This window comes from Trichoderma gamsii, assembly GCF_001481775.2.
Source record: "Trichoderma gamsii strain T6085 chromosome Unknown Scaffold_13.2, whole genome shotgun sequence".
Lineage (NCBI taxonomy): Eukaryota > Fungi > Ascomycota > Sordariomycetes > Hypocreales > Hypocreaceae > Trichoderma > Trichoderma gamsii.
Genome location: NW_020171350.1, coordinates 575,038 through 599,143, shown reverse-complemented (window position 1 = coordinate 599,143; position 24,106 = coordinate 575,038). Strand labels below are relative to the sequence as shown.

The following is a 24,106-nucleotide window of genomic DNA, read 5'->3' as shown; positions in this document are numbered from 1 at the left end:
TGAAACAGAGCTACCCCGCATACTCTCGAAACCAACTAGACTCTTGAGGGCAGCTGCAGCTAAACTCGCTGACAAAAGCAGAGTTGACTGATGACCCGATTGTGCGATACGTGTAGAAACCTATCATCAATCTTCAGAGAAACAGTAGAGATATGGTATTGAACAAATTCATGTCATAATCTTGACTTATTTCTAGCGACATCGAAACCAGTGGCCAATGAGCAATGCAGTGTCTGAGTTTGGGGGCTGAAAAGGGATCAAAGCCAAGCCTCAACTTTCGGAACATTCTCATCAAAAAGGTAGGGGATGAAATGAGATCTAACATCCAGCATAGTTGCAGTCTTGTATGTACCTACGAGTGTGCTTCACCTCCGTGTCATTTTAGTGCTATCTAGAGTTATCTGATCCGTCGCCAATTTATGCTTATGACTAATGCTCGCCGGCGTGAGTCATTAATAATGGATTCTCCTCTGCCTCCTCATCTCCTCACTGCTAGCATCCATCGTATTACGGTATACTACCGACATCTGCTCCTTCATTTGTCATGTAGGTATATTTAACATGACGACCCGGCCATCTCATTCATTGGCTCTCGGCCTTGTTGTCAAGATACCCTCCGCGCCGCAAACTCTCACATAGGGATCAATTAGGGATCAGGGCCAAATTAAGTTCTAGTACCCGCTGTGTCGGAAGCAAGACACGGCAATTTCTTTCAATTTTGGCAAAAGCCAATAGGCAAACGGCAACCATAAATAATGTCCGAGCCGAATCAGTCAAGTCCGCCATCCGGCCGTGTTCGGCTTCGGGATCTCGTCCCCGGCATTCAAGTCGGAGCTTGGCCAACGGGACCCAAGAACGGTATCACCGACGTTCCTGGCGTGCTCGTTCATACGAAATCCATCCACACCGCTGATGGAGCTGTCAACACGGGAGTGACTACCATTCTCCCACGCAAAGACTGGTTCCACAACGCGTGCCACGCGGGCATCTTCCGCTACAACGGCTCGGGAGAGCTGACGGGCAGCCACTGGATTGAAGAGACGGGACTCCTCCACAGCCCCATCATCTTGACAAACAGCTTTGCTGTAGGCAACTGCTATACTGGCATCTATCAACATGCCATTAAGGAGTACAGCGGAGCCGATGGAAGTGTAGATTGGTTCCTCCTGCCCGTCGTGGGCGAAACTTTTGATGGCCACCTCAACGATCTGACCCAGTTTGCTGTAACGCCGCAGCATGTCGTTGATGGCATCCAAGCAGCCTCTGCAGATCCCGTTCCAGAGGGCAACACCGGTGGTGGCACGGGCATGATGTGCCAAGGTTTCAAGGGAGGCACCGGCACTTCAAGCCGTGTGGTACCAGGCTTTGACAGCAATGGCAATGAGAAGAGCTATACCGTTGCGGCACTGGTACAGGCCAACTACGGCCGGATGCCTCCTTTGAAAATCACCGGTGTCCCCGTAGGAAGGATCCTCGCTGCGGAGGCGTTGAAGAACAAGGAGGCCGCAAAAGCCCAGGCCGAATATGATGCTGCCAAGGACAAAAAGGACGGCAGCATCATCATCGTCCTTGCCACGGATGCTCCACTGAGCGCCATTCAGCTCCAACGCCTGGCAAAGCGAGCCACAGGCGGCCTGTCTCGTGTTGGTGGCTACGGACACAATCCCAGCGGCGACATTTTCATCGCATTCAGCACGGCGAATAAGATTCCAGTTCAGACTGTGGGTTCTGCTCATCGCGACGTTGATCCGTTCAAGGCTAGAACCTTGGTAACGGAGTCGGTAGATGACCAAACTATTAATGCCTTGTTCGAAGCTGCCGCTGACTCTACTGAGGAGGCCATATACAATGTCCTCTGTATGGCAGAAAGTTTGACGGGATTCAAGGGCAGTCGTGTGGAAGCACTGCCTCTGGATAAAGTTAAGAATATTCTGGAGAGGCACCTTGCCTTGGAACAAGCTATTCAGGCAGATTTGTAATAGAACTAAGCAGCAGGTTCCACCGTTGTTGCTGAGATACAAGAGAATATAGCTTCAACGGATCATAAAAAGCTCAAATAACCGGCATGATCATTGCACACATTCGTGACGTACTTCCTTCCCTCTGTGAACGGATTCTGCTTTAAGCCAAATGATTAAGAAATTGGTATAACATGCTCCCATTAAGCCTCCTCATAATTCAAATTAAAGAACCGCAGCCAGCACCCCAGTACCAACGCCCAGCGCAAGAACCCAGAGGCTCTTCCAGTCTGAGCCAGCCCATAGTGGCTTTGCGCCTGAAGAACCACTGCCTCCATTCTTCGGAGGGGTACCACCATCATCACCGCCACTTCTTAGCAGAGTAGTAGTCGAGCTGCTACGACTCTCGCTTGAGCTGCTACTTTCGTTATCGTCAGGCCCGCCTGAGCTGGGGATGGGGTCAAAAGGAGCACTGGGTTTTTCAGTTATGCTCGGCTCGCTAGAGGGTTCCGTGTTTAAACTCGGGCTAGGGATTGGAGCCTTTGACGATGGCGTGGATACGAATGATGTGCTCCCAGCCAAAGATTCGAGGGTAGTGGCGGCAGCGGGCGTAGGAAGAGACAGTGTTCTTGACTTTTCGCTAAAGTACTCGGAAGCGGCGCCTGCATCTGTTGTCTTTACACTGAAGACAGTTTGAGTGGTTGAACGTGTGGAGGTAACGACGGATGCTTGAATGTCGATTGAGTACGTCCAATAATAATACCAATAGTACCTATAAGAGTTATCAGTACGCCGCTCTACAACCTTAATACCAGCCACAGTAGCGATAGAGCACTCACCAAGTAACCGTCCAGTAGTAGGTCTGGTAATATGTAGTAGTATACGTATGTGTTGTCGTGGTTGTTTGAGCATAAGTAGTCTTTCCATCATCAACGTGAGCCGTGCATTTTGCGTCGGTACAACAAACAATGCTGTTCAACAATGAAGAAAGATAACAGTTATTGCCTGCAGGACAATGAGATTCGTCTTCGCAGCATTGATCCCCGGTGGGCATGCAGTGGGCGACGCCGCAGCAGGTTTGGCCTTGGCCACATGGGCCAGTCGGACAGCACGCGGATCCCTGAGTATGGCAATATCCGTAAGAGCAGCAAAGGCTATTCGTGACGCAGCATCCTCCAGCACCTGCAATAAACAATTTGGTTAGAAGTGATGTCTTTCGCAATGGCTATACCAATGTCTGGATGACCACTCACTGGGACAATATCCGTAGCCTTGAGCACAAGTTTGGCGCTTGCCGAGCAAGATGTCGAGAGCTTCTCGGGGCTTCAAGTCAATACCAAGCGGAACCTTGCTATCATTGTTCTTATGACTCGATTTTGATGGAACGTCCAGTCGCCCAATTTCTTCCTTCACCACCGTGTATACTTTGGGACGACCTTCCAGCTTCTCATCGTAATTCACAAAAAGCTTAGCACTCGAGAGAGTGGCAGCCCAGAGCAATAGAAATGCAGACTGCATTCTTATTAGCTGTGAAAGCGTATCGACAGGCTTCTAAGGGGTTAAGATTGGATTAGAAATTCTTCCCTCGAGTAGAAATGCAACTGGGCACTTTGCTCATATTAATACCATTCTCTCGCTTTGAACTACCCAAACTACTGCACAATCCAATGGCCAACAATATATCGGCATAGCGACTTGGCAGCTAGAGCTTTGGACCAGGATGCTATTGGTGCAAATTTCGACGCCTAAGAGAACGAAGGAATACCCGATACTTCTCGTCGATCTTTATTTGTCTGCTCTTGGCCTGCTATGCCATAACAAGGTAGCTGCAGCTTGTAGGGTGGCCTTTATTTTTTAGTCTATTCTTATGCCCTGCTTGACCTTGTTAGTGAATGCAGCTTTAACCCAAGAAACAATGCCAAAAGCAGCGTTTGGTTACGCAAAACCGATATTTATTTCTACAGCTAACGTTCTTTGTGTACGCTTATAATCAAGGTCGAAGAATCATGATCTCGTAGCGAATTGACACTCAATTTTCCGTGTCCTCTCACATTGCAGTCTCATCGATATCCCAGCTCGTATTTCAGCCTGCATGACGAGAAGAGATGGTTGGGTGGGCAGCCAACCTGATCCATCTCTGCAGGCGACGTGCGGCTGAACGCTCTACCCTGCTAAGAGAAGCCTAACCCGTGTTACACCATTGGGCTTCTGGTCTAGTTTTCTAGGCAACATGCTCTAAACTCAGGATCGATGCTTCTTTTGCCTTGTACAGTAAAGTCACACGTCTGTTATCCAAGCACATACTGGCAGCTGAGAATGACTGACAAGCAGTGGGCACGAGCTTGGCTCAAATTGTCTCAGGGTCAGTGCGCGGAAGAAGCCTTGGTGGCTACTAGATCTGGATGACTGTAAACACCTAGGATATGAGAAAACGAAAACAAGCAAAATGGCCAAGCGGTGAGGTGTGCTTCATGCAGTACTTGTTGAAAACGAACTACTAAATTCTAGCATTTTAGGCACAGAGACGGCCCTTCACTCCACATTGCAGCCAATGAAGATGCGGTAGCTGAGGAGACAATACACCTCTTGGCATCAAAAACAGGTTATGATGAGCTTAGCGGTCTGCAACTTAATATAGTTTAATATATCTACGCTCAATGTTTCGTCAACGCGCAATATGGTGCGTTTTAAGTTGCTGGGTGCCCGGTTTTGGTATTCAGCGCGGTTGCTGGAGCTGAGTGGGGAAGCGTAAGGCGGATGAAATATGCAGCCGAATGGGATGCAGACAGGATCTATATTAAGAACAAAGCCTGGCCTATGATGATGGATATTGGGGAGCATAGGCTTAAGAGCAGGTAGATAGATGTCTGTGAGAAAATATGTCAAATGAAAAAGTGAAAGCCTATGACTGTGTTATCATCGACGTGTATAACCGCTTTGTGGCCATGACGTTAATGAGTGAGCATTTAGTGGCGGATATCGGTCGAAGCTACAACCGGTCTCATTTCCACTCACTTCAAGGTGCAAGTATAGAGTCAAACGCATTATCTTGTATCCGTTGTTAGATTTGTGTTCAGGAACACATATTAGCACCAATCCCTATTGTTACAATCTCAGCCGCAAATGCCAGAGGGCACGGTAAGGCCCGTAATAGTCCAATGTCTATCGCGATCTGGCGTCATAAATGCGTAGTTACGTAGGGGCTCATGTCTGCAACTCAACAACAGGTATCTGCCTAGCCATCAACTGTTAAAAAGCCAATAGGCGTATGAAATTGAAGACCAAAAGTTAGAGAGCGGGAGAGAATATCGGTACATTGTCCAAACGGCTCGTCGGCTAAGGTTGAGCCGCTTTTAGGTCTTTGGCGGGGTCTGATGGTGTTCATGGAACTAATAATAAAGCTTCTTCAGTTACAAGTTCATTTACTTGATTAATTATATAATTACTGTTTTCTCTCTACTTACGTCGTCACCTGTCTCACTCGTATAATCATGAATTCTTTCCTGCCGCCCTTTGACTGAGCTATTGCTTGAGGCTCGGACCAAAAAATTTCAACGGAATGAAAGCAGAGGGTACTGTTTGCCTACTTGCGTTAGAGGTATTTAAAAGCGCCACAATACTCCAGATTTTCGGCCCACCGAGGCTACCAGCGGATGTCTAGGCTGGCCATCTCGGAATCAGCTTGGCGGTGCCATTTCCGCGATGCTATCCGAGGCCTGAGTTCATAAAGCCATCATTGTGCTACGCAATCTTTGTTTCCATAACAACTTCAATCTCAAGCCAACTCCTTTGTTTCTGCGCTTTTCTCAGTTCTCTCCTACAGCAGAATAAGACTTTTTCTTCTTCTCATTTGACAACTGTTGAACTCTATAACAAACACATACCTACTATCTTGAATACTTCCGGTCCCGCCACACAGAACGAGCTACTCTCATCAAGATGTCGAAACCAACATACATCATATACAGCTATTTTCGCTCTTCTTGCTCTGCCCGCCTTCGAATGGTACTAAACCTCAAGGGCATTGAGTATGAAATGAAGACTGTCAACCTCCTCAAAGCAGAACAGCAGTCCAGCGAGCACAAGGCCCTCAATCCAAACGCTACTGTACCTTTGCTGTTGCGCAAAGGCAGCGACGGAAGCATTTTCAAGGTCGGCCAATCGGTCGCTGCCATCGAGTATCTTGACGAGACACTCCCCGAGAGCTATCAGCTTTTACCGCCAGTTTCAGACCCAGAGGCAAGGGCTGTCACCCGTACGCTGGCTAGCATCATTGCCTGCGACCTGCAGCCTGTCACAAACCTGAGGATCATGAAGCGCATTAAGAGGCTCGGGGCCAGCCCAGAGCAGTGGAACAAGGAAATAATGACAGAAGTGCTTCAGGCCTATGAGACGACGGCCAAGGACTCGGCGGGCCAGTACTCCGTTGGCGATAACATCACATTGGCAGACGTTTGTCTGCTGCCAGCTGTCTGGAATGCGCAGCGATATGGCGTTGATCTCGACGCATTTCCGATCATCACAAAGACCAGTGAGAACTTGAGCAAGCATCCTGCAATCATCAAAGCGCACTGGCAAAACCAACCTGATACCCCTGAAGATCTGCGTGCGAATGGTAGCTGTTAATGGGTCGTTTATTGCTCATCGTCTTTCCATTTGGCGTATCACAAGGCATGGTGTTACTGTTTTATTCCATGCATTTATGAAATGTGGTTTGCAGTACGACATCTAGCTACTGGGGCTGAGTTTTGATGACGACTATCTGCGGTTTATCATTATGCCGTACCTTACTTCGGAAGTCGGCTAATTGGTTCGCTGCATTGGACGATAAGTTCAATCTCCAGATTAGCTTGGTGCAGAGACAATGCGTGGAACATTTACACTTAGGACTTACTTCGCCTTTCCAAAAGTTACATTTATCACGCAATGACACGTCATACAAGATAGTTATTATCAGCTCAATCAATAATATTACTTCGCTTCTTTCTTCAAGATGACTTGACACTCAAATGCTGACTTTCGCATTCTTTCAAGCGCATGCAGGTCCAATTATTATGACAGGCAAGTTGACCGCGAAGAAGGATGATTGGAGACGAACCATTCCTATAATGACTTCATGTTAATCTCCAGCATGAGAAGATGACAAGGACGGGCACTTACCAGCCACATAGTAAGCTCGGTTAGATCAAGCTTCCGTCATGAGAGCCTTGATGACTCTTTTCTTTGGGCCGGGACATCTTGAATAATGGATGTCCCGGACCAAGAGCTCCCTAGGCGGTTGTAGATGGTCGGTGAGAGCTTTAGAGGGAGCTGCTTGAGAGAATGTGAGCCGGCCACAAGTCCAGTTTATATATTTGGATTATCATGGGATGCTTGATCCATAAATTGTGATTATTACGGTATAACAGCACATGAGGAATGTGACGAGCAACGCTAGCAGCACAAGCACCGCACAGCCTTCAGCGCATGGACTGGGATAAGAGATACAGTGATAATAACCTTGATAGCAAGAGAATAATATAAAAGACTAATTAAATTGTCTAATGAATAAGATTGAATCAGGTCTGTGCTGTGCATAGACAGATTGAACCGAAGATCAAGAACACCCAACTAGAAAAAGGAAAGACAGAATTGTCAGTGTATAAGAAATGCCTTCCCATACCATTGTAAGGCCCATATTGTAAACGATACTCTTGTTAAAAACAAAGGAAAATATCAGGTCCGTGTCTGCTTCCGCTTCTTCACCCTTCCTCTCGAGCGGTGACGTTGATTCTATTACCCTGCTTTTCATGGGCATCCCCATTATGTAGAAAGTGTAAAAATCCTGTTATTGTATCGGCGCCAAAATTTCCCCATTCTAAGCTCACATCATGCTTCTTTGTTCTTCTTAGACTCGTATCCAAGCTCTCCGCTTCTGTTGGGCCTGGCTTGTGCTCCCAAAACAGCGGTGTGGCCGAGCTTTCCTCTTATACTAGCAGCAGTGTTGCGTGAAGGCGTCAGTTTTACTTCGATGGCTCTCTGTCCAGGTGACTTGATAGATGATGATACTTCGGGTTCGGTGAGCTGTGTCCCATCCGAGCGCGAGGTCCGCTCATCTTCACTTGATCCAGTCATGACGAGATGCGCTCCTTTTTTCCGGTGCGTGCATTCTTGCAGGTGCTTGGAGTAGTCTTGTCGTAGGTTGGCGAGCTCCTTCATTGATCCGAGTATGTACTCGGATTGTGACCTAGTTTACAATCATTAGCAGTAAGAAGCTATGCTACAGCCGTTGCGACTCACTCTTGATATGTGCTCCTCAAGAGCTCAACAGAGGAAATGAATGAGCTAATCTCATCAGGCAATCTCTCAATCAGCACCTCTGCGCCTAGATTGTATACATTATCGCCATCTGGCGCCTGCAACACCGCCTGCATCATGCCCTGCGTCTGCACAAGGCTGTCGTGGCAGATACCAAGACACAGATCGGATCCCGCAATCATGTCGTACTGCGAGAATTTGCGGTATATCGAGCCCAGGAGCAGGACGCTAACCTGAAGGCGCTTCAAGAAGGGCGAGAGTCGCCCAAAGTCTGTCATGGCGGCTGCGGCGCTGCGGAACCTGGTGATGCGCGGCAGGGAGTGCTGGATGAGGCCTTCAAGGCCGATGATGATGGGCGGGGGGGCGTCCATGGTTGTTGGAGGATGAGTCAATGGTGAAGTGATCAAACAGTCAAGGCAGGCAGGAATCGAGCTGAGGATGGCCAAGTAGGGGATAAATAATGATGTACGGGAATGACCGCTGAAGAAACCAAAAGCCACGCCAGAGAGCAGGACATGAGTAGGGAGAAGCAGAGGAGAGCATGACTATCCCTTCCGTAGGCCATAAAGAGATGTGAGACACGGCACAAAATGGCATCACGGCCAATGCTACACACGAGGTACGGCATTTCTCCTCCTAGGAGAGTTGTGCTGTAAAGTACATTCAAGGACATGCATGGTCTTGGCAGTGTAATTGCAGGTGCAACATCAATATCGGCTGCGACATTGGATACTACGATGGTGGTGAGCTTTTACGTGTGTAGTGTTGATGTAGCAGTAAGCTTGGAGAAAGCTGCAGTCTGTGAGATGAACCGCCCCCCATGCGCCAAATGGCGTTTATTTAAGCTCATGACTCGTGCATTTCATCTTCATGCCGGTTCACATTTCTTGAAGTACTGCTTCTCAGAAGCCAAAGGAGCTGTATGTGATCTAATCATGGCTAACAGTGGACATGCAAGCACTAAGAGCAGACATCAAACTATCACTCCCGCTGCACGGAGCAGCAAAAGGGCGGCTCTCCCTTGGCCAAAAAGTCAACCATGGCAGAATCCTTGATTTTATCATGCCGAAATCCTGGAACTGGAGCGTGAAGCTGAGTCCGAGTCTCAGTAAGTCGGGCTGTCAGTCGCGGCCTGTATTAGTCGAGAATGTCTCAGACAAATGGCCAAGGTGGTGTGCGCGTTTATGTGAAGTGGCGTTTTGTACACATAATATCTTGTGATACAAGGTACTCCGCATTACTTGCTCTTACTTATAAATAGAAATCTGAATGATGATGAGAATAGCCCCAGACACTGCACTGGCCAAAGGTCAAAACTATATAAAAGAATATCTTGCTGAGAGTTCAGCTAATCCACGTCAGCCTCAAGGGCAGCGACGCTAATCGGCATCGATTCTGACGTGATACCGCCCATCTACACTAGGATCTTCCCGAGCGGCTTGTTCCAGCTTACTACTGCATGCCTCGCCCCCTGTCAGCCCAACAACCGGGATCCCGAAGAGCTGCACAGTACAGGTATCACTTTGTAAACGCCGTGTGATACATGCATGCCCACTCAGGGAAAATGTCTATTGCTTCAAATGGCATCGTGAGACTTTTGCTGAAACAGCTTACGCAGCCTTGATAGGAATGTTGGGGGATGAATCGAGCATCCATTGGGATATGGCACAGCACCTTTGCTTGGTTGGCTTCTCTCCTTCTTTGTCCGTCGCTCAGCTTGCGGTGATTTCTCTTTCTAGCCGCCTAATTAACACACAAAGTAGAACTCAAGTAACACAAGATCAATATCAAGAGACGCTCAAATAAGATGGTTGAAAGATGCTAAAGAAAATCCAAGCCCTGTCCACCATGATGCAGTATGCCAATACCATTAAAGTTCATCACAAATTCCCTCCTGGTATACTTTTGATCCAAAAACACGCCCGCACAAATCCATTTCAAACAAACATCACAACCAAATCAATCAGTAATTCGGCCTCAAATCCATCTTGTCCCCAAAAAACTCCTTCACATCCTCCACCCCCCGCGGCGAATTCATAAACATCCGTCCATCCTCGTACTCCCGCCAACAAACATCCTCCACGCCGTTCGCCACCAGCATGTCCCTCAAAGCCCGGCCCTTGTCCAGATACTCCTGCCCGCCATTGACGAAATATTGCAGCAGCACGGGCGTCTTCTTCCAGACATCGTTGCTCTTTTCTTTGTCTGGCAGGGCGTCGCTGTCTGGGAAGAGGAGGCGGCGGGCGGCGGAGGGCGTTTCTTGGAGGGGCATCTCGCAGGATATGCCGACGAAGCCGCCCAGGGGCTGAGGCTTCTTCTTTCCGGTGCTGCTTGTAACTGTACTGAGGTCTTGCTCGTTGGGGATGCCCAGGCTGATGATTGTCGCCATGGCCATGCCCGCGCCGTGGCCTATTCCCGCCAGAATGACCCTCTCCCAACGGCCTCCCAGCACGCTCACTTCGTTCGAGATGACCTTTTCCAGCTCCTTGATCCTCTCCCGCAGATCAGGCAGAATGTCACTCTCTTTCCTCGCAGCATCCGGGTCCTGGTTATTCCACCAGTTGGGCTCGCCCCTGTGCACGGCGTGCTGGATGCCCGTCGAGATGCTCTGCAGCGACGGTATAAGCGGCTCGCCGGTGGGTGCCTGCGGGAACACCCACCGCGTCGAGGCGTAGTTTTGGATGATGGACTGCCAGTCGCGGTCGGTGGCCTCGTGCATGCGGTTGACGGCGCTGCGGGCAAAGTTTTTGTTCTCGTGCAGGAAGATGACGGTGTGGGAGTGAGGCTTGGAGGGGGGGATGGTGGAGAGAGGGAGGTCGGCGACCATGGTTTCGTTGAGTGTCTGTCTCTTAGGAAGATGTCTTTTGCGATGGGATTGTCTGAGCAAGAGTGTCAAGCAGGCATTTTCTATTCATCAAGTAAAATAACGAAAGAGATTAAGAAGAGAAGAAGAGACACAAATAGCATCAGGTATAAGAGCGCAGGCTCCCTCGACAAACATCTGTCTCACTCATATATACCAGGCACCGTACCACTGGGTAGGATAGGATGGACGGCTAATCCACCCCTCGGCATTAGCGCAGCCCTTTTTCCCTGCTGCAAATCTTAAAAAACGGAAAGAAATCAAGAAGTAAAAAAAAGGACAAGACATTTTTCGATCCATCGTGATCCCAGAGTCCAGGCCCGTGGTCTTTCTAATCTTTTTTCCAGTCCCCCACTCTGGGGGTCGAGTGTGGCTGACAAACGCCATCTCCAGTCTAGATGATCAGCTTAACATAAGGAGGGGAAACAAAAAAAGTCAACGGATAACGAATGGGGAAAAGAAAGAGAGGGAAAAAAGAAATGAAATCAACGAAAGAAGGTGACAAGTGATAGCTGTCAGGCTAGTGTAACGGTTACTTTACGAGAAATGCCGAAACGCCACCAAGAAGTGCGGGAAGCAGATCAAGGTGAAACTCAGCAGAGAAGCGAGTGCGAGCAAGTAAACAGCTGAGATCGCCAAGAACGCCTCTCCACCGCCAGGATCCGTAATATCCGCGGGTCCAGGCAGTTCTAGCCCATCTCTCTCGCTCTCTTAGTTCTTATTTTTTTCCATTTTCTAAACAAAAAGGCGGGTAGGGCGCAACAAGCGCTGCAACGCCCATCCATCGTCGGATATGAGGCGGAGATTGAAAACGCCAGACAAAAGCCAACGTGACAGCAGCTAAAAAGGGACACATCACTTTGGTAAGAGGGTCTAATGCCGATACAAGGTCGCATCGGTGGCACGGCAGAGGCTCTAGGCGACGCCAGATCGTTGCAAAGCGTTTCTCATTAATTAAACAAACACAAACACCCTTGACACTAGACTAAATGTAGCCAGATCGAGGTCTAGAAGTTCTTGTATCATCCGAAGCTTTTGCCTTTTGAGCAGACTCTGCGCCAACAACTCCTGCATCCTGTAACGTGAACCACTCCCCATCCATCTCCGGCGTCGGCTGCATGACATAACACGTAGCTGACTGTCAAATCCCGAGGTAAAAAGAAACCACAAGAAAAGTCTGGACCGCCATGGCATGCATATCCATCATGGCACTGCATAATAGCAAGGGAAACAGCAGCAACAACAACAAAGCCATGAGAATACAAGATAAGGATAACCCAGAACTATACCCAAAAGAAATAGAACAGAAAATTATACGCCTGAGAAACGCCACGTGTATATCTCTGATTGATTAAGCGATTGCATTTATCGACGAGTATAAATAAAGGTATAAAATAAAAGGGAAAAAGGGTCATGGTGTATTGTATAATAGAACCGTTCTCGCTCATGGGGTATCAAAGGACATCGTATTCATGCACGGTTTAAGATATGCATGGCTACTACCGGTCCTCTTTCGAGTTCATATCCGTCTGCTCCTCCTGCACGCTATTGTGGCCGCTGTCGTGGCTTTGGCTCTGCTCCTTGGCACGCTTGGTCTCAAGATGCTTGATGGCATCGCCCGTCAGCTCCTGTCGCGTCAACAGCTTCCATACTTCCTTCTTCCGCGTCTTGCGATCGCCAATCATGATGGTGAGGCCGGCCGAGATGTTGCACGCGATACTGACGCAGAGGATGACGGTGGTGATGGCAAAGGGTCGGTGGTGGTAGTCGATGCCCCAGGTGGTGGCACCCAGGGAAATTTGCAGGCAGGAGTGGCAGTCCAGCAGTATCACAATCGCAATCAGGTAGGGCAAGGGAAAGGCAAAGTGCGTAAAGGTCTCGTCGGGCTTGTAGAAACTGTGAGACTTGGCCAGCTTCTTCTGGTGGTGCCGCATGCGCTTCCACTGCTTGAACGTGAGCGGAGAGTCTTCGTCGTACTCGATGGCGAGCTTGGCGGCCTCGACGTCTCCATTCTGATCCACAATGGCCTGCTCGGGATCGGGCGTGGGCGCCATCGCTAGGTTGAGATTGCTGGTGCTAGTGGCGATTCTCTCGACCGAAGCGCTGGCACTCGCGCTGACGCTCTGGGGCTCGAGGCCGTTGGTCTGGGGCTCGACAATGGGAGCGCCGGGGTACGCCGCGAGAGGGTCGCCGGAAGCATAGTGGGTAAGCTCCACGCTGCCTTCGGCCGCCGCATCGGTGATGGCCTTTTCCTTCTCCTTGAGCTTCTTCTTCTTGGCCTTTTCAATCTTGCGGGAGTAGTGTATGACAAAGGCCATGTGGTATGTGTCAATGGCTCGGAAGGGGGCCAGGCCGTCGCCCATGACGGCGAACAGGGCCACCAGCACGCTGTCGATGATGTGGATAGTATACACCTGCTTATCGCCAACGTAGATCCAGCCGATGAGGAACAGCACCCAGGCCAGACCGAAGAGGGTGATGAGGACGGCGTAGAGCGTGACGAAGAAGCCCAGCGGCCGCCGCACGTACTGGCCAAAGCCCTTCATCTGGCGCTTGAAGCGGGACCGCTTGGAGTGCAGCATGTGGCGCACGCGGTCGTCCAGCTCGGCCTTTTCCTCCTCGGTCCAGCCCTCGAGGCTGATGCCGTGCGGCAGCGCCGCGTAGTGCGAGTCTGTGAGCCGCGAGGTGATTGTGTCGGATCGCCGCAGCGTCGCCGGCACACCCTCGCTCCTGGGCGTCTCCACGCCGGTCTCGAACCTTGGCAGCTCCTCGATCGGCTCGGGCAGCTGTTCCTCGTCGAGCCCAGCAGTAGCAGTAGTAGCAGCCCGGCCTCGTCGTCCAGTCGGCGCAGTGTCACGCTGGGACAAGACGTAGGTGGGGCGGCGGTTGATCCAAGGCCCAAGATCAGGCACGAACAGGGAGTTTTGCACGTTGGTCAGGGTCGAAAGGGTCTGGACCTCGGGATCTAGTGGCACACGGAAACTGTCAGCATCGGCCGGTCAATTGCTTGTTCTAGACCCGGCTGGGACTCACCAATGATATCTAGCCAGTCGACCAGGTCTTCGCCGTACTCGTCCGACGCGGGCGCCTGCTGGCCTTGACGTTGGCCAAGACTCAGGCCGAAATGACTCTGGTTGGAAGGACCCGCGGATGTGCCTCTCTCTGAGCTGGCTCCGCGGGGCGGTGGTGACATTGGTCCGCGGTTGAGGGAGCCGCCAGGCCAGAACATCTTGCTAAGCTTTCGCTTCCTGGTCAGTCTCCGTGCTGGAGAGCCGCCGCTATCAGGATTGCGAGGGTCGTCTTCCTCCAGCGTCTCCTCTGGCAGCGACCGCGAGGGCGAAAGCGGCGATGGAGGAATGCCCAGCTCGGACATGGTCGGCCGCGAGCCCTCCTCTGTGAGACGCGGCAGCGCCACCTGCGGCACGCGGCGCGACAGTCTGGCAACGTTGGCATCCGGGTAGATTTGCGCGGCAGGCATAGGCTGCGATATGCTCCGCGGCCGGGGAAGGTGGCGCCGGCCTGCGTCGGTGTCGCTGCTCTCGGAGGCATAGTCGATGACGGAGGTACCGCCGCCGCTGGAGCTGCGGCGTCGAATGCGAACACTGGGCTGTCTTATCCGCTCATGGACCGGCCGGCCACCGGCGTTGGAGCCTGCCACGGAGCCGGCAGTAGAGCCCGCGTATGACGGAGCACGGCCGCGGATGCTCGACGTCCTGGAAACGGCGCTGGAGGCGATGCCCAGCGGCGGGAAGTATTCGGTCTCTGACTCTTCGGTAGCGTCTGGCGTGGCCGGGGTGTACGACCGGCGAGACGAGACGGATCCCATGCGGCGTCCGCGGCCGCGATCTGAGCTGGGCGCGCCATATCGAGGCGGCGGCGGCTGCAGACTCTCACTTTGCGCTCGTGCTGGCGGCGGTTGTTGTTGTTGCTGTTGTTGTTGTGAAGGCGGAACGACTGTGTGCGGATCGACCTCGTCGTCGGTGCGAGGCGGCGACGGCGATCTGGGCGACGGCGACGGCGAGGCTGAGGCTGACGAGATGGAGCGCCATCGCGACGACCGCAGGCTTCTGGAGCCTCGCGAGCGGCGACTGGAATCCATGCTGAAGGATCGCAGTGCGCAGGTGCAGGATCGGGTCTGAGCGTGTGGATATCAGATCAGAGGGTGATGGCGACACAGAGAGACGGACGGGCCTCTCAGAAGCCGCGGAATCGCTTAGTCAGGCCCCGCGACCCAGGTTTTGCCCACTGGTTGTTGATTTTTCCTTGGCACTGGGGAATCGAGGAATCGAGGGAATCGAGTGGGAGGATGAAAGAGAGCAAACGATGGAAACAAAAGAAGGATGAAATCGAGCAGAGCAGCAGAGCAGCAGAGCAGACAAAAGAACGACTCGGCACGCAAACGGCGTGTCGATCAGCGGTCAATGGATGGAGTAGATGCAACGAGTAAAAAGCAGCGGAAGCAGGTTCAGGTCGTCAATCGAGTCGAGTCGAGTCGCAGGTTGGCAACGACTGCGGCGAATAAGTCAGGCCAGTGACGCGTGGTGCTCCATCAATCAACTTTGTCTGTTTCCTCTGCTCTCTTTTGCTCTCTTTTGCCCTCTTTTCGCGCGCTGCTCAGTCTCCGGGCGAGACTCTGGCGGAATCGACGGATCCTTCGGTTTGGCCACCCGGCACAGGCAAAGTTTAAAAGGAAAAGGCCACAGGCCGTGGCGCTGGCTGGCGCTGGCTGGCGCTGTCACGGCACCTTAGCGCGCTGGACGAGGCCGCTGGAAGCTGGAAGCAGCAGGATTTGCCGTCCAAGCCTGCTGCAGAGGCTGCCCCGGCGACGTGCCATTACGTCACTGCGCCCCGTATCGAGTGACGGGCGCTGCTTTGTCAGACGGGCTCTGCGAATAGGCGGCGCCAGCGTGGGAAGTTTTGTCCCATCACAGTAGGTGGTAGGTGCACTGGGGACCAGCTTTAGTGACTAATGGGGAGCTAGGAGCGCTAGGAGCGCTAGGACAGGGAACAGGAAATGAGACGATGATTTTTGATGATCCATGACTGTTGAAATTAAGTTGACGTCGGGCTTGTTTTTATTTTTTTATTTTTTTTTTGTTTTTAATCTACTTGTTTTCTCTCTAAGAAAAAGATTCAATAATGGAATCAATCTTCAGGTAGGTCATGAAATGCTACAAATACCTACCAATGATCTGATTGTACGAACCACCCAACATGAACATCATCATCGCAACTAATTAGTGAGTGTTGCCTCGTAATGCTAGCCTAATATCTTACCATGGCGGCATTTGCCGTATTTGCTCCAATTTGATGGCTACATGCACTCTCCACACGGCCTGCACTGCATCCAAAACCGGTCACGCACAGTCTGTACTGTAGGTACATCCAAGTATAGCTTGCCAACAGCATTCTAGAAAAAAGAACAACAGGTACAGGAACGCAGAGACAAAGACAAAGAGACAAAGTCATGCGAAAGACTCCGGTTTAATAACTGGGCTCTGGCACATCATGTGAAGCTCATTAACTGGATACTCGACCGTTCTGGCCGCAATGACGGAATGGCCACCGTGATGCTCGAATATCGGGCCCATGCGCCAAAATCTCTCCTCCTATCTCCTCGGATATCGGAACTATCATCTCTCACCCTTTTTCGTGGTCGATTGCCTACCTGTCCTGTCCATTAGAAGCACAACCACTAAGGCACGTAAACATCCATACATGTATGCATGCATGCGTCGCCCCGCGCGCAATTACTTGCCTGTCTCACATTCGCATATTCCCACGGTTATGGAAACAAAGCATCCCAACACGAGTCGCTGCTCCAATCACACACGCAGCACGTGAGCACATTGAATAAATCGATAGTTACAGCCAACGAACTTCCCGTGTGAAGGTTGTTGCCGTAATATCCCATTTCTGCAGTGCACTCAGCCACCGCCGCCCTCTTTTCCCCATGGGCACGGCACTTTTCTTCGGCTCGATTGGCCAATGGCCCAGCGTAAATGGCTTACCCGGGAACTATTATCCATTGACACGTCACTGTCAGAAGTTTTGACTAAGAGCTATATATGGGTGGGATATTCGATAGTATGGTGTGGCAGCAAGAGTCAGACGTCGAATTCTCTGACTTGTAGGACGTGGAAATAAACGTGGGCTGTTAATTTCCAGCAACAGCAACTAGTATGTGCTGGAGTTCTTTATTCTGTCTGCCGTGGGATTCCTTAACTACATCCCCAACGAGCAGTGGTATCTATATAAAGTGTTTGAAAATGATATAACAAGGTATAAAGAAGTTGACCACTTGTTGCTGCTACTCCAAGCAGCAGCTCAGTAGCTACAAGACTCATTAGAAACAGACGACACGCTCCTCTTCCCAGTACTAGATTAGAAATTTATTCATAAACCAAATCAAAACAACATCAAATGCTTATTCATCAGTGTCATCGCTCTCACGGCGGCTCTCGTGATGCCTCTCCGCGTTGGCAATGGCAGACTCAACCGCCTCTTGCAGGTCAAAGTGAAAGTACGGCCTGTTGAGCCCCTTGATGGCCACCAGTCTCCGGCTGCTGGGGTGCGACGGCACGTCCTTGTCAGACGCCTTGGAGATGTCATCCGAGTTTGTGCGCTCCACGTCGTACTGCACCGCCCGGCCGCCCTTTTCCTTGTCCTTCTCCTCCGCCGCTGCCGCCGCCGCCGCGCTGTCCGAGCCGCCCAGGTCGGCAATGCTGAAGATTGTCTTCCAGTGGCCCGCGCCCTCGCCGTCCTCCGCGTTGTGGCGCGGGGTTCGGTAGCCGAAGCCGGCGGCGCAGAGGGCTCGCTTGGTCCAGCGGTTCTCGATGTGGGCAAAGTGCCAGTCGACGGTCTGGGGGGTTGCGTAGCGGTCGAGCTGGTTGCGGACGTCGATGAGGGCCTGGGCGGCGGTGACGTCGACAATGTTGACCGAGGAGAAGTCGAGGATGATGGCCTTGAGCGTGGGGCGGTTGTCGTGCTCGTCTTGCTCTGCGTTTCGTGGGGTTGGGTCGTTCCACGGCCGGTCCTGTTGTACGGTTAGTTTTCCTTTTACACTCCTGTTGGATTCAGAGCTGACTTACCCCAAGCTTGGCAATCGTCTTGACATCGGTCCGTCGCGTCTCCTTGAAAATAGTCTCCGTCAGGTGGTTGAGATATCGCGTCGCATTCGGGTAGTTGAAGCCCTCGGCGAAGCGGTAGATGAAGATGCCGGGATACGGGCTCGACACCAAAACTCGCGGGTTGGAGCCGTCCGCATGGTCCAGCGGCAAGAAGCCAGAGCGCTGCGAGTACTCTGTCGACTCGACAAGAGCCTCCTGGTCGCCGCCCTTGTTTGTCGATTCGGTCGCTTTGACGGTGCGCACGCGGGCAACCCCAAGGAAGCGGCCGCGGCTGAGGAAAAGGCGCACGACGATGACGGCAGCGGACATGCAGATGGTGGTGTAGATGCCGTCCTCGATGGTAGCAAAGACAGTCACCAGGACACCGGCCAGGAAGATGACGACCTCGATGGGCGACACGCGCCAGAACTGGAAGACGACTCGGAGCGGCGTGATGACGTCGCCCACGGCGTGGATAATCACGGCGGCGAGTGCGGCGTTGGGGATGTAGAAGAAGAGCGCTGGGAGGGCATACAGAGCCAGCAGCACAACGATGGCCGTGATGACGCCCGCAAAGGGCGTGCGGACGCCGGCCTTGGCCTTGATGGCGGTTCGCGAGAAGGATCCGGTCGCGGGATATGCGCCCAGGAAGGGGCCCAGCAGGTTGGTGACGCCAATGGCCACGAGTTCCTGCGACGGGTCGATGATGTAGTTGTTGACGCGGCCAAACGACTTGGAGATGGAAATATGCTCAATCAACATCACGATGACGGCGGCGGGCAGCTCCGGCGCAAAGGCCTTGATGATGGTCGTGTTGATTTCGGGGGCGCCCGTGTGCTGGAAGCCTCGAGGCACCTTGCCCAGGACGCTGATCGGGGGCTTCTCCCTGTGGTGCAGCACCATGCCGGCGCTGATGCCCGTGTACAGCAGAATCACAAAGGCCGTGCGCAGCGTCGAGATGAAAAAGTACATCTTGGCCCGGTGCGGCTGCTTCTTGGCCATGTACGTGCAGAAGCCCCTGATGAGGTACAGCATCAGCAGCGCCGTCAGGCCCAGCGCGGCGTCAATCGTCGTCGTCGGCAGGCCCTTGAGCGTGTTGATGATGACCAGGTACGGCGCGGTGCGCGTGTTGACGCCCTTGATGCCCATGAGCTTGGGCACCTGGCCCGAGATGATGTTGATGGCCGAGCCCGTCATGAAGGAGCAGATGGACGGCAGCGGGATGAACTCGACCAGCCAGCCAAGGCGCGCGAGGCCGAGGAAGCAGATGATGGCGCCGGCGATGATGGCCAGGGCCGAGGCGATAACGTGGCCGGGGACATCGGGGAGGCGTGTTGCGGCTTTGAGGACGACGTCGCCGGTGACTTGGGACATGACGGCAACGGGCTATAAGTTGGTCGTTAGCTGTGGTTCTGATACGTTGTGTAAGTAGTAGCCAGACTTACTCCGATGGTGATATCTTTCGAAGTGGCAAAGAACCAGTAGATCAAGACACCCATGAAGGACGAGTACAGGCCATATTCGGGAGGTAACTGAGCCAGAAGCGCATACGCCATGCTCTGGGGCACAACGACAGCTCCAACAGTCATACCTAAAACGGCGCAATTAGACACAACTCGTTATAACATCTACATATCACGGGTGTTGTGCGCCAACTCACCAGCAATCAAATCACCAATGAACCACGTAAAGTTGTATTTGCCGATCCAGTGGAGAAACGGAAACAGATTGTAAAAGTACATTCCGATATCATGCAGCGACGGCCGGATCTCCTCGAGATACTCGCCCACGGTGGGCTCCCGCTCCAGGAACGGGTCGGCGTTGGATATTGACGGCACATCGCTGTCACGGTCTTCCGAGTCGAAGCCAACGGCCTTGGCCAGGCGCTCTTTGGTGTTTGTCGCGAAGGAGGCCATGGTTACTCTTTGTGAAGAAGAAGAAGAAAAAGAGGGATTGAGTTTTAAGGAAATAGTAGAGAGAGGTGGGTGAAGTATAAACTTTCGAGTTTACACACAAAAGTCGTCACCATACACCGAACTTGAGTCCCCCGTTGTTTTCACTCCAGAATATGGAGAAGGGGGATATATGGACAGGATATAACGCGTCCGTGACGCACCGTTATGGAGCAGATGGCAGATGGGAGAATGATCGTCTTCTCTCTTCTTCCAGAGCTGCAAAATGAAAAAAAAAAAAAGATGAAGGAAGTAAAAGAGATGAAGAGTAATGCGAGATGCGAGCGGGTCGGTGGACAGCAAGCCCAACTTTATTTATGTGCAAAGTAGCATCCAGTTTCCTTGAGGGTCCCCCCCAGCAAGTATTGGGAGGTTGCCCCGAAGCCTCGCCTGTGCGGATGCACATCCTTATCCATCCATGCCATGTGCTCTATTCCTTGCTGGTTTGTGTTCCCGTCCCAGCTCCAGCATCAGCCTCTTCTGGCGTACTCCCCTGGGTGTGGTGCTATGTACGTGTAATGCTGCTCCAGACTTGGTGCAAGTTGCTTGTACTTGACAAGTATCTCCCCGGTATTGGCGAGGCTCCGAGATGGATACCGATTCAGCACCAGAGGCACCAAAATCTTCTCAGAGTTGCGAGTACGTTCCGTCATCTTCCCCATACGGCTTATACATTCCTTATACAAAATGTGTACCGGATATGTACATATCCACCCTTGCCCACGGCAGCCACCCGCCAACTCGGAGTATCATATACATATAATTGGGGTCCAATTCTCAGGGCCTAGATGACAAGACCAAAAAAAAAAAGAGAGAATTAAAATCGGTTAGGACTTTGCCTTTGGCCCTGAGATTTGGGCAAGATTGCGTACCTTTGTCGAGAGCCACTGGATTGCGTGCTTCCGACTAAGTATTCGCTTGCAGCTAAAAGGTCCAGGGGTGGCACCGAACGGTTAGTCTAGCGGCAAGTTCCTCTTTTTTTTGTGGCTGTTTGGCTGCTTCCATTCTTTTTTCTTTTCTTGGCTTGCCTAGTAGGGAGCCTAAAGAAGCCCCCGGATGGAGAATGGCTGTCAAGTAGCGGCCTGATACTGGATGGGTGTAAGAGGTACTTGCTGAGAGAGATTTTGTATGGATTGCGTCAACGGGGAAAAACTTTTGACTTGATTCCATTTTATGAAAGACCTAACATGTGCTTGTGTGTTCTACTTGTACCTTGTTTAGATTATGATCATGCAAGGGATTCAGTTTTGAATCAAGGCTCCCGATGGACCGTAGAGTTGTATTGCATGGATGGTTGTCTGCTTGACTCCATACGAGAATAGACCTGTCAGCATGACCTGCCAGACCATTTCATTGGCTGATGCCTGTAGAAAATACAAACACGTTCAGCATCGTACTCGTACGAAGCACATTCGACGAGCACAAAAAGATCGTCTACTGCAATCCCAGACTCCACACGCCCGCGGCTACGGCATCGCCATGCTACGATGCGATCCCTGCACTTCCCATGTCATCTCTCTCGGGCTGACACACCTCTTTGGGGGGACGCTTGAGCCCATTGCCGGCGACCCGAAGCTGTCGAGATGATGCCTTCATCGCCACAGATGCTGTCTTCTGTGATGGCCTCTACGCTACCGACTGAATCGTGTTCTCACGCACGGCAACTCCAAGTCAGCCTGAATCCAGTGTATCATCTAGTCGCTTTTTAGAGCTGCAGAGCTGAACATGTTTTGTCTCATCATGCTTCATGCTCTTGAGCTCATCACATCAGCCATTCAAAGATGTCTCGGGACAGCAGCACGGAACATCGCCGTCTAACTTGATTTAAGCTACTACACTAGGGCACATGTTGTTAGACGCTGGGCATGCGTATTATTCCGTGCTCCGCGTCCTATTATGGGGCCCTGGAGGGAACCGGCCCATCAATGCTCCTCTCGAGACGGCGTGGCTCCATCGAGATAGCATCACTTTGCTGTTTGGCGCGACTAGCTGACATATAGGGCACGTCTGCTTCAATGGCTTGATGACATACGCCACCTCCAGTATATCGACTCGTGACAATCATCTCTCCCTAGCTGCATGCCCTGGACGCTATTTTCAGCTTCAGCTTCAGCTACTTCATTCATCACCATCACAAACGTCCAAGACACGGCTGGAGGGCTGGCCACGTCTGCACCAGATACACGGACATGGGATCCTAGAACCGCCCTGGCGTTTGAGCAGTAAAGGGTCCCTCATTATGGAGCCTCGGGTGGTCGCCTTTTCAGGAGCGACTTCCAGCACTTCCAAATACGTTCGAATAGCGCAGATGGCGCAATCTTCCCATGTACACTCGTTATGCCCGCCCTCTTGGGCTACCCACGCGAGTACATACGTCGTTGGGTTGAAGCAAGGGGGGGCTCTTACTAAGGCTTTTCATCACCAATGGAGAAGTCTGGGCCGTTGTTGGGATGATGAAAAGGTCATTACCGATCAATAGTTCTTGCGCCTTGGAGCGTTTAATCGTGATCATTTGATTGATTCACGTCTATTCCAAGGTTGATCCTATCAACATCGGGAAAAATTGGAGGCTTTTTAAACCACCTCCTGCTAGCCAAAGCATGTGGCAAGCCAACCACCGGCAAAGAGAGAAAAAATAGGAGTTGTGTTTTGGGACATCTGCCGCCTCATGCGAGCTAGTAATTCGATGTGAGATGAGTGTAACGCCCTGCCCTGGTCACAGCACGGCACGCTGCATCAACCCGTGTCCCTGGGAGACGGCGGAGATGGTCCTTTCAACCCTTGTTATTGTGAGCTAAAAGTCAGCCCCGAGCTTTTCAATATTGGGCTGCTCAGAGGATAGAATTTGGGGCTGGGCAGGTTCTGGGCCGGAGCATGGCAGGGACATGTGAACACTTGCTACGAATGGCTTAACCTGCCGCTGCCGTCATGAGGAGCGAATGGCTGAATGGTGTGATTGGATTCTTTCAGCCGTCTTTGCTATAGTTGCCGTATAGTCTCAGACGATGAAGTTTGACGTTGGGGAGCCCGATACCTGGGGCTGAGCTGTGGCAATTGGCAATCCTTCAACCAAGGGGGAACTATTGCTCCAAGTATTATGCGTGGACCAATTGCAGTGTTTCTTCTGCCCTACATCTATTTATTTTGATGTGTCTACTCCGTATATCATCACCGAGTGGTGGCTGCCAGGTTGCCACTACAACGATCACGGACTGGTCTGCATGAATGAGCCCCCAATACCCTCCCTGTTTTTCAGCTACGGCTGTCTTTTCGGTATAGAAACAAATTGCTGGCGTGCATAGAGAATATGAGACATATAATCTGGGTTGTGGGGTGGCAATTTGCGTGCAAGCTTCCCACACCCAAAGACTGGAAGAGATTTTACTTATTTGCTCGTGTTTAGATATCTGAGGCGAATAAAATTAAGCCAGATCTTCAAAGGCAAATGCCTCTGCGTAGAACGAATGATATTCAGTTCCAATCCTCCATCATTACAGCAAGTTGCCTCTATTGAATGCCTGCGTATCTCCTAATGACACCATGGCGCCGTCAGAAGGCGACATCCGTCTTATCACATGTTGGTAGTACAACGAGTCACATCGGGACATCGCGAGCCTACATCTATTAGTTTTATTAGTTTCGGGGCCTAATGGGACTGACTTTCAGCCGCACCGTCTGGCGCGAATAGCAAGATGTGATACGATGTTGTTGATGTATGCAGCAGTCTAGAGTAGCGTCGCTGCTACTTCTAGTCTGTCTGGATAAGTATACCCTTGTTGGTATGTGTTGGTCATGTAGCTCTTGCCCCCAGGCTTGCCACCAGCTGAAGTAAAGTAATAAGATAATAGACTCATCTTTTAGATGAGAATGACTATGTTCCTTGCTTCTATGTAGTGAGAGGTGGGGGGCCTTGATGGAGGGAGTAGA

At 51.6% G+C, this 24,106-nt stretch overlaps 8 protein-coding genes across 8 annotated transcripts; 2 read left to right on the top strand and 6 right to left on the bottom strand.

Annotated features, from left to right (window-relative positions):
* Positions 1–755: 755 nt before the first annotated feature.
* On the top strand, positions 756–1,979 carry TGAM01_v204613 (hypothetical protein; the record flags this gene model as incomplete). Its single annotated transcript, XM_018804489.1, has 1 exon — positions 756–1,979. One exon carries the CDS (start codon positions 756–758, stop codon positions 1,977–1,979), a length of 1,224 nt encoding a protein of 407 aa, XP_018662302.1.
* A 204-nt stretch (positions 1,980–2,183) lies between these two features.
* Positions 2,184–3,476, bottom strand: TGAM01_v204612 (hypothetical protein; the record flags this gene model as incomplete). Its single annotated transcript, XM_018804490.1, has 4 exons — positions 2,184–2,730; positions 2,798–2,820; positions 2,973–3,112; positions 3,212–3,476. 4 exons carry the CDS (start codon positions 3,474–3,476, stop codon positions 2,184–2,186), a joined length of 975 nt encoding a protein of 324 aa, XP_018662303.1.
* A 1,595-nt stretch (positions 3,477–5,071) lies between these two features.
* TGAM01_v204611 (hypothetical protein) lies at positions 5,072–5,451 on the bottom strand (the record flags this gene model as incomplete). Its single annotated transcript, XM_024549462.1, has 3 exons — positions 5,072–5,193; positions 5,274–5,347; positions 5,423–5,451. 3 exons carry the CDS (start codon positions 5,449–5,451, stop codon positions 5,072–5,074), a joined length of 225 nt encoding a protein of 74 aa, XP_024405802.1.
* Positions 5,452–5,897: 446 nt separating this feature from the next.
* TGAM01_v204610 (hypothetical protein) lies at positions 5,898–6,584 on the top strand (the record flags this gene model as incomplete). The annotated part of the gene is made up of 1 exon (XM_018804491.1): positions 5,898–6,584. One exon carries the CDS (start codon positions 5,898–5,900, stop codon positions 6,582–6,584), a length of 687 nt encoding a protein of 228 aa, XP_018662304.1.
* Positions 6,585–7,826: 1,242 nt separating this feature from the next.
* On the bottom strand, positions 7,827–8,626 carry TGAM01_v204609 (hypothetical protein; the record flags this gene model as incomplete). Its single annotated transcript, XM_018804492.1, has 2 exons — positions 7,827–8,184; positions 8,238–8,626. The coding sequence occupies 2 exons, from the start codon at positions 8,624–8,626 to the stop codon at positions 7,827–7,829; spliced, it is 747 nt and encodes a 248-aa protein (XP_018662305.1).
* A 1,592-nt stretch (positions 8,627–10,218) lies between these two features.
* On the bottom strand, positions 10,219–11,082 carry TGAM01_v204608 (acyl-protein thioesterase; the record flags this gene model as incomplete). The annotated part of the gene is made up of 1 exon (XM_018804493.1): positions 10,219–11,082. The coding sequence occupies one exon, from the start codon at positions 11,080–11,082 to the stop codon at positions 10,219–10,221; it is 864 nt and encodes a 287-aa protein (XP_018662306.1).
* Positions 11,083–12,617: 1,535 nt separating this feature from the next.
* TGAM01_v204607 (hypothetical protein) lies at positions 12,618–15,217 on the bottom strand (the record flags this gene model as incomplete). The annotated part of the gene is made up of 2 exons (XM_018804494.2): positions 12,618–14,083; positions 14,152–15,217. The coding sequence occupies 2 exons, from the start codon at positions 15,215–15,217 to the stop codon at positions 12,618–12,620; spliced, it is 2,532 nt and encodes an 843-aa protein (XP_018662307.2).
* Positions 15,218–17,545: 2,328 nt separating this feature from the next.
* Positions 17,546–20,143, bottom strand: TGAM01_v204606 (SulP family sulfate permease; the record flags this gene model as incomplete). Its single annotated transcript, XM_018804495.1, has 4 exons — positions 17,546–18,154; positions 18,210–19,613; positions 19,673–19,818; positions 19,888–20,143. The coding sequence occupies 4 exons, from the start codon at positions 20,141–20,143 to the stop codon at positions 17,546–17,548; spliced, it is 2,415 nt and encodes an 804-aa protein (XP_018662308.1).
* Between the last annotated feature and the right edge of the window lie 3,963 nt (positions 20,144–24,106).